The 9,782-nt window shown below is 33.0% G+C and overlaps 1 protein-coding gene across 10 annotated transcripts in view; it reads left to right on the forward strand.

Annotated features, from left to right (window-relative positions):
- The window catches only part of LOC122259326 (protein-L-isoaspartate(D-aspartate) O-methyltransferase), a 26,071-nt gene extending 20,077 nt beyond the window's left edge, over positions 1-5,994 (forward strand). For 3 of the 10 annotated variants that reach the window (XM_043026029.2, XM_043026034.2, XM_086542507.1), the window contains exon 9: positions 3,437-3,561. Coding sequence is in view for 7 of the 10 variants with exons in the window: in XM_043026031.2 (XP_042881965.1) it covers positions 3,481-3,499 (19 nt within the window). In the remaining 3 variants the exon portion in view is untranslated. Of the gene's footprint in view, positions 1-3,364 lie in introns of all 10 variants that reach the window. The other 7 variants (XM_043026032.2, XM_086542512.1, XM_086542510.1 and 4 more) reach the window with 3 other exon arrangements.
- Positions 5,995-9,782: the final 3,788 nt, after the last annotated feature.

Below are 9,782 nucleotides of genomic sequence, written 5' to 3' on the forward strand. Positions count from 1 at the left end.
TCAAGATTACGTATGTACCTGTGACGTCATTCATATTACGTTATATCCCATTTTCTACTATTTAGAAGGATAAACTAAAGTAGCTAAGGCAAATCAAGTATGAAAATCGAATTGTACTAAGAATAATCTATCATTCTAATGCAGACGTTTCAGCACGTCGCTACTGGCCTCCCGGCGCGCGGGCCGAAAATGTAGCCCGTGCCAGGACGTCACCCGGGTCCGGGGCTTTTTTCGACCACGTGTCAGCACGTCAACCGGCGCGAATGGGTTAAGAATAAGCTGAATTAGGAAATCTATAAATGCAAATTGATAATTTGACAATGGAAAGTATGCAAGTTACATATCTAGCATTTATGAATTATTCATAGTTGTTGTTTTTTATAAGTGTGAATGAATGTGTGTGGAAATTATTAGTTCACCAGTTTTCTGTTTTGAGGATTTTTAATTAATGAAGAAAATTTATATGGCAAGGCAAATAATTTGTGTGCCTAATGTAATCAAAGGAAGGAATGAGCCATATGGAATTGTCTCATATTAATATTTCAGTAAATATATAAATATTTTTTCCTCCAAAATAATTGTAATTGGAACTAAACTAATAATCATTATGATGTATTTTCCAACTCATTATTCAATTGGGTTTACATCATGCTGTGGTTTACAAGTTGGAGTACTGACACTGAATATTAAGTCACTTTTACAAGAAATAATTAATTTGCTAGCCAATGCTGAACAATTTTTATTCTAGTTAGTATTCCAGAAATAACAATTTAACAGTTTGTTGTCATCTGATGATACTGATTTATCCTTGAAATTGGTAAAGTCTAATTTTTTACATATTTAATGATGGCCTTGGCCGTATCTCACTTCAAATGAAATATTTAGTTGATGCAGATTCAGATTTTGATATTGAAGTAAATGATTATGGATTTCTTTTTATCTGAATTTTCTCAGTAGCTAAAGCCAAAAAAAAGTGATTAATATTTTGGAAAGTGATAAATGCTTATTAGATTTAGCATTTTGAAACTGAATTCTCAATTAAGGAAGTATATGTTTATGAAATATTTTAATATTATCCTTAAAACCAATTATTATATGCATCCACCTCAGCAGAGATGGATGTGCATAGAAGTCAGTAGCAATTATGCCTATGGATACGAAATGTGACTCTTACAAAGAGAAACAATTATTAAATTGCTAAATACTATTTTTAAATGGTCAAATGGACTGTAATCATCTATACATTTTTGAAAGTTGATACAGGGGTGGATCAAGGGGATGTTCACTGGGTGCTTGTGAAGCCCCCAACTTTACTATACCATTTACACTTATCTTTTTTAGTACAAACCAAAGAAAAAATGAATTAGTCAGTGAATAGAACAGTTATGTTTTAATTATATCTGTTTAGAAAATATAATGGTATTATAATTTACATACAACAAAAATCAATATTGGAAAGTCCTAGGGGACTATGCCAGGGACTTGGTGAAGCCCCCTTGAGATTTATCTGTATCAGGTGGTGTGATATATACATATTTATGTATGATATGAGCATTTAATGTATATATGTGATCTTGTCCATGCACTGTGTAAATAAACAGTAGGGGCTTTGAGTTTGTTATTCCAGTAAATAAGTTTATGAAAATTATATATATGTGTATATATATATATATATATATATATATATATATATATATATATATATATATATATATGTATATGTATGTGTGTATATGTATATGTATGTGTATATATGTATATGTGTATATGTGTGTGTGTGTATATATATATATATATATATATATATATATATATATATATATATATATATATATATATATATATATATATATATATATATATATATATATATATATATATATATATAGAGAGAGAGAGAGGATATACTCAAGACCATCAAAAAGAAAAAGTGGCAGTGGGCTGGACACATATATCGGAGACAGGACAACAGGTGGACAAAGAAAACAACAGAATGGGTAATACACGACACAAAGAGACCCAGGGCAAGACCAATGACTAGATGGCGGGATGAAATAGCAAAATTCGCAGGAGTAAACTGGAATCAGAGGACACAAGACCGGAATGACTGGAAAAGATTGAGAGAGGCCTACGTCCTGCAGTGGATTGATACAGGCTGATGATGATGATGATATGTATATGTATATGTATATGTATATATATATATATATTATGTATATGTATATATATATATATATATTATGTATATGTATATGTATATGTATATATATATATATATTATGTATATGTATATATATATGTATATATGTGTGTGTGTGTGTTTGTGTGTGCATGTGCTTGTGTGTGCACATTTATGAGTGCATTTGTGGATGTGCGTGTGCATGCATGTGTTTGCAAGCAGAAGAAGCAGAAGCAGATTCAGTGTAATAGCCAAGAATATTTAGGATTTTAGGCCAGTTTCAAGATGTTTTGATCAAAGTTAGTGTTTAGTAGTGGTATGTGGTGCATAAGGTATATTTTACAATAGTTTATGTTCATTAGCAGAAGTACTCATGTGTAAATTCTTTGATATTGGATTATTTCATCTTAGTGTTTAGAAATTATATTTAAATTATTTGATTCTTGTAGACTGTGTGCTAATGTATATGATTAATAATTGCATAATGTTGAGCTTGCTCTTTGTATTGTATATAGGTTGGTTAGGTAAATCTTGTTATGTCTCATCTTGTGGGCAAGCTTTGAATTGTATTTTCATATCTAATTTCTACACTGGTGATTTTTTTTTTATGAAAAGGATATCAGGAAATTGTCTGCTCCTTTTCAATAGTGAACTGGATAGTCAAGTTGATATTTTTAATGAAAATCAAATGCTGTAATTCCTGTTCCTTACTCCAAGTTGTTTTTTACATTATACACACAAATTATTTTACATATTAATTGCTCTATAGAAGCAGATATTGACCAGAATTGAATATCAAAGCAAAGTGAAATGCGTAATCATGAAAAACAAGGAAAAGTTACCAAATGAAAAATAGAATAACATTGAATAGAGGTTTTTGCTTGTCACTCAGTAATATACATGAACCTTTATTTGTCTTTCTCCTTATATGTTTATGTGTCATATTGTCCATTTAGTATTTTTTGTAGTTTTTTATTGGGAACCCCTTGTAATATTACTTGATGATACATAATTTTGTCACTTTTCATGAAATATTAAGAAATTAAGATTTTGTTTCCCAAAGAGTTCATATTTGCATATGTGATTTTCTTAACATTTGTGAAACTGACAAAATTGAGTAGAAATCAGTAGAAATGTACTTTATTTCGCTCTCTGTACGTCTCCCCAACTCTCCCTGTGTTGTAGGTGGAGATACTAACCTCCGAGGACCGTAGGTGTGGCAGGAGTGTACATCGCACAATTTGTCTCCCCCTACAGACGGGAGCTGTGAGTTACGCCAGCTGAATCATAATTCCTCGCAGGTGCTGCTCCCTCCTTTAGTTGCCACCTCTGCCTGCATCTCCGCCACAGCCCACCCCACCATGCCTCCGCCCGCACCTCCGCCTTGTTATGCTGCCTCCCATCCACTACCTGGTCTTCATCCATTAATTGCCACTGAAATGCCACTCTCAGCAAACAGGACATGTGACACAGTGAGTTGCTCTGCTTCAAGAACTGAATGTAATATCTTGTATAATCAAGAAGTTAATAAATTAAATTAATTCCATATTTAGTGATAGATATTGTGCCATCACTATTTTGCAAGACAGCACAATCCTCTTAGTCAGTGGTCTTTTCTGTAACATTATTTAGCTGAATTAATGGCGCTGAAAGGATGTTACCAGTTATGCCCATATAGTAGTCATCATTGCTTTATCATAAGAATATAACAAAAGAATATGTATGTTGTAAGCTTAAAACTTTGCTCGCTAATAGAAGTATTATGTTTAAGACCTATTAGAGCTACTGTATACCTTTTAAGATCCCTCTAAGAAGAACTGCTTTGAGAACACTATGTGCTGTATAATCATATGTGTTACATGGAAGGTCCAGCTGGCAAAAAAGTGTGGATAAAAAGGAGGCCAGTTGTGGGAAGCTCAGGCAGCTGCAGTCTGTTTGGTCTTGTACTTTGGTATGTTATGATGGTAAATCATCCATAATACTTACAAATGTATGAACCAGAATCACTAATAATTTTTGTTGTTCATCTCGGCAAAAATGATTAGATTTTTGCTGTTGTATAATCACAGATACACAATATTTTGTGATTAGTGTTTTGTAACATCATATATGGCTACTAAAATTATTTTGTTCAGTCCACTCCTACAAAATGTGTTCTCCTGAAGATGAGTTTCACTTTTGGCCTGTTTGTTACAGATAAGTAAAATATGAAGGATCAGTAAATATTGCTTCTTACTGACAATATTAATATCTCTGCTCCTTATGGAAGAATATGAACGTCTTTGCCTACTTATAGTTATGCTTTTTTATAATAGCTCACAAATGATCACATTATAAGCATTGCTCTCTACACATAACATTCATAAGACAACTTTGAATATGGAGTAGATATGCCTTGCAGTAATACATTTGCGAAGATAAAAGTAGAACTTTGAGCAACAATTAGTTAAGCCCAATAGATGAACAACCTTTGGTTGCTTAGGCACAGCTTTTACAGAAGATAAGCATATCTCCTTCACTGTTAGTGCAGACTTTACAGAATGTATCAATAAATATTTGGAGAACAGAATTGGAAAGAATGAAATATCTCTATTTTTATGGTCTGTAATGCTAAAATGTTTATAAGTGAAACTTGTTTTGTATTTGATACATATGGAATGAATTGTCAATGGAAAAACATTGTTTTTGTTATAGTTTCTTCTACCTCAGTTTTAGAAATGGTGAGGAATACATTTTACATAAATTGATGTATCTTATTATTTGTGATTCATGGAGTTGATGTGATTGAAATATTTACAAATAAAAACTAATATTCATTATAAATACTTTACTTTTATCATTTGGAGAACAGGATGTAGGAAGCGACTGACTTGTTATGACACAATCCTGACAGGAATAGTTGAAACATAACATCAGTGTAATGCATAATTATTTGTGTTTATGGCACTTTGTTGTGGTTACTGCATTCATTTTGAGTTTTAACTATATAACATGTATTCAGAATTATCAGCTACCAAATGAGATGTGTTGTGTATTTACAGGTTTCTATTTCAGTTTTTGTTACTTTTTTCTTGTAAAAGGTTGCTTATAGAAAGCTATCCTAAAGGGATATAACTAGCTAAATGAAATGAAAGAACATCTTTATCACAGCTTGGTTTGGGGCTTTCCACATAAGTACCTTTTGCAAATTTTGGAATGTCTGAAATTACCAGAAAACCAAATACAATTAAGGTTACTATGATAGATACTCTTCGTCAAGCTGTTTATATATGTAAAGGCTCAATTAGGCAGTTTATTTTTTGTATGTTTATTTACAAATACTGTAATTGTGTTTTATTTTGACTCTAATATATTACCAGTATTATGTCAATCCCTAGTGTTCCTTGCAGTTAAATACAAATCTCATCATGGCATTAGGAAATTATTATCCAAGACTGGCATTTGGTAACATGTATTTTGTTGGTAAAATAATAACAATAAAAGTTGCTTTCTTAGACCACATGCACCTTTGTATTTTAAGTAATACTACTATATATTGTGTATTTAATATATATGTTGTAAGATGGGAACATTTAAAGTCCAGATATGACAAGAAATCACACTTAAAGATTGGTTCATTATTTCCTTTCAGGATATGTTATATTGGCCATAGCAACAGGCTTCTTAATTGGTAAATGTAATTTGTCTAGATGGAGAATCTGTATTTTTCATACTACCGTGAAAACTTTAAAAGCATTATACATGATAGGACATTTAATATACTCCAGTGAAAATGTATGGAACAGGTACTACAAAGAATAAAAGGCAACAACAAACCTTGTAGAATTACTTACCTTAAGATACTGCAATTAACAATGGAATTCCAACTTTTGAATGATTCATATACCTGAAAGCTCCTAATTCTGAAGCCCTCTGGCAGAAAGTTCTTACTACTAGTATGCTTACATTCTGTTATCAATTTTTGGCCAGCAATACTGTATTGACCATGGCTTCAACTACATTCCTATTCCTACCTGCAATAAGATACTGTATATTTTACACCCCTGATATTGAAGTATCTAAACCCTTTTTATTTTTTGTGTTAGTTCCTAAATTCTGTCAATAACTAATCCACATATAAATTTTGCATTCCTTGTTTTACGCACAATTCTAAAGATTTTTTTTTTTTTTTTTTTTTTTAAGGATACTATTTTGAAATTCCTAATATCACTACATCATGCCTTAACTCTTTAGATCCAGCCCCTTGGAAGCTTGATTGCTATATTTTGTTCTATATTCATGTAATGAATTTTAAAACTTGATTTTGACATTATTATTCATAACAATTGATTTGGAAATGCCATTTTTTGAAGCAGGTATAAAAATTCCCCAAAATGTGAGACTGTGGGATAAGAGGCAAAAGCCCAACTTGGTTGTCCCTAACTCTCATGACTGTATATGGTCTAGATATAAAGAGTTACTCATTTTCTTTAACACCATATAATATGCCTGTATGTCACTCATAATCTGCAGAGGTTTTCCCAACTTCCACTTCTAGAGTCGATATCAGTAAATGGTTTTACTTCACTCATTCTAGTAAGATAATAGTGAGAATATATATTTTGCTATCACGCAGCAGAAGAAATAACTCAATTATCTCACACATTCCACGACACTATTGTGCATAATATACACTGAACCCATTCGTTATTGTCATCCCAAAGGACTACTACTTGGTGGCTTTCTCTTGAGATTTTGCAGATTGTTGATTTCTAGTACTAGTTTTATGAAAATTAGCAAATAAGTACTTCTGGTCCATATTCTAAGAAATCAGTAAATCACTTCTGTTCATCCTTTCCACTTCTAACTTACCATGATTGCTCCTTTACAAGTTATTTGTCTAAAGAGGTCAGCTTTAAGTCTCTTTTTTTTTTTACTAATTATTCTTTCATTGAATCTGCATTATTAATTATTTTTTGTTTTGATTATTTTTTTAGCTGGAGATTTGAGCTTCTTACCCTTTTATTCTTTTGTGCAAAATTGTCAAAGCCAAGATTATAAGCCATTCAAATTACTGTAACTGGAAGGAAATGCATTTTTAGTTCTTTTTAATGAAGTTTTGTGGCAAGACCATTAGAAGTAAAGACTCCCTCTCTAGAAAGAAAACTAAAAATTAGGAATGGTGTGTACAAATTTCCTATGTTTTTTAAATGTTTAATTACCCTGTAGGCAAAGTTGGTGAATTTTCTAACCAAAAACAAAGTAATAAAATATTGAAAGTATATAGGGGAAGGGGGAGGGGGAGATTGATTGAAAAGTTTAGTTACAGAACAATGAAAATGCCTACGAAAGATAACTTCTACCCAAACAGGCTGAACAAATAGTTATTTAAGAGGGCAACAGTCAAACAATAACTGAATAATGCCTTAAGGGTTGCACTATAAGTGCTTACCTTACTAAGATCACTTATCTAGTCAAACAAAAATATTATTGGTCACAAAACAAAATTAATATTTCCTGATACCATTAAGATTCCAAATAATACTTAGTTATTTTGTGTAATCACTTGTCGCTGCAGGTTGTAAAAATTGGTATTAACCATGATGGAATGTCAAAATCCATTCTTGAGACTGAAGCTATATTGCAATCTGCTGTTGCATCATGGCCATCATTTGAACTATTTTCTGCATCTGCATTTGGAGCAGGTCTCTGTTTTCCAATTCTTTTGGTGGGTCTTGTGTGGCTTGTTGCATCACAATGTGCCTGAAGCTGGTACTACAGCTGGTGCTCCTGTTAATGTGGAACTGTGGTTGATGTTGCTGCTAGAGATGATGCTGCAGCTGGTGCTGAAGTTCAGAAGTTGTAAATGGAGCTTGTGCTGTAGCTAATGTCATGCCTAGAACTAAGGGAACAAATTCTGGAGGGGCATTTTCTGTAGCCACATTTGTACCTCCAAGTCTTGGGAAATCAGCCTCATCATTAACCCTCTCTGGACGGGTGGTATACCATGGGTACCGCGCATTCAAGGCCCGTTCGCTGGGGACGCCATACGGCGTCGTTTATTTAACTAATTTAGGCCTATGCGTTCGAGAGCCCCGGCATTGTGACATGCAAGGCTGGAATGCCCCCGTCGTGAATGGGTTAAGGTGAGTAAGTGGGGGAAGAACTACTAGCATTTTCTGCATTTGATCCTTTCTGTCTCTTGGGAAATTATATTATGCTCAAGATGATAGTTGACACATTATTTGGGGACATTTTTCCCCTGAGCAATCTTCTCGACATATAAGGAGCTTCTGTGTATGCTAGCACAATACCTTCAAGGAGACATGTCATGACAACTTTCCCATGACCCATGCCCCAATTGTGAATAATGTGGACACTTTGAAGATGGCACACTTGAAGACTGCCATACCTTCAACAACCTTTATTGTTTTGTGTATTGTTTGCCCCTTGTACTTAAAAATCATTGAGTCATCATTCCATTCATTATAACACATTATGCATTTACAATTTTCATATTCTTCTCTGTTAGTTACAATTTCCCTTGTGATATCAAAAATAATTAAGTTAGTGCATCGTCCTTTTGAGATTTTTTTTCCTGAACTTCTGCTGTTGTTGTTTGTGTAAGAATATCACTATTCTTACATCTTACAGTTTACCAGATGTTTCCCCAATGCTAAAACAGAGAATCTACCTTCTTTGCCCCCTGAATGAGGAACTAGTTAGGAACCAGTCTTTACTCTTTACTTTTCACACCATCTATTTTTCTACATGTAATCATGAATTTTACAGGGTTTATTTGTTATTACAGTGGGTACTTGTGTGAATGAATACAAGTACATATGGAGTGGGTTGCACCTTTGTTACACTGATAAATTATTTTTGTTTGGGACATGCTACTGACTTGTACCTTTTTCTATCCCATAACTATTTCAATACTGCTATTAACTAATGTTAATGAAAAACAACAATTAGGCTGCTTATCCTATGGAATAGTATCCTTAACAAGCTCTCTTCATGTTTCAAACATGTCTGAAGATCCAGATGGGATGTGTCAGGTTCCTAGGGCCCTTGTAAACCTATCAAGTGTTACCCTGTGTCTATAGTTCTTCCTAGAATACCATTAGGTATACCCTTCAAATGGTAACTTCATTTGTAACTCACTCCTGGTCTTCTGCTCTTGAGAATCTCATGTTGTCCCTCTTTGAGTTCTCACTTGGAATTCTGGCATAAGGCATTTCTGCAAACAAATTTAAGATATTCTGTCTTACCAACTGGTATCTGAAACTGACAGCTCAATATATGCCTCTGCTGCTTATGACAACATTCCTTGGGGATTCATTCTTTCCCTCTTCTCTTTTCTGATGATTCAACCTTTACTTGCAAAAGAATCCTGTCATACACTTCCTGTCTTAAATTTAGAACTTTCTTCGGAAAGCAAGTTGTGCAATTCTGTTTTTGTTCAGCCTTTAGTTGAGGGTATAATTTGAGAACAATATACACCAAAGGAAAAGTTTTTCACTTTTTTACTATTTTGCTTGAAGCTTTCCTTATTTTTTTAAATTATTATTATTATTTTTTATTATTTTTTTTTTTTTTGTCTTGAAGGATACAGAAATTTAAG

This window comes from Penaeus japonicus, unplaced genomic scaffold (assembly GCF_977035675.1).
Source record: "Penaeus japonicus unplaced genomic scaffold, GWHDUDI00000001_assembly GWHDUDI00000012, whole genome shotgun sequence".
NCBI classification, from domain to species: Eukaryota; Metazoa; Arthropoda; class Malacostraca; order Decapoda; family Penaeidae; genus Penaeus; species Penaeus japonicus.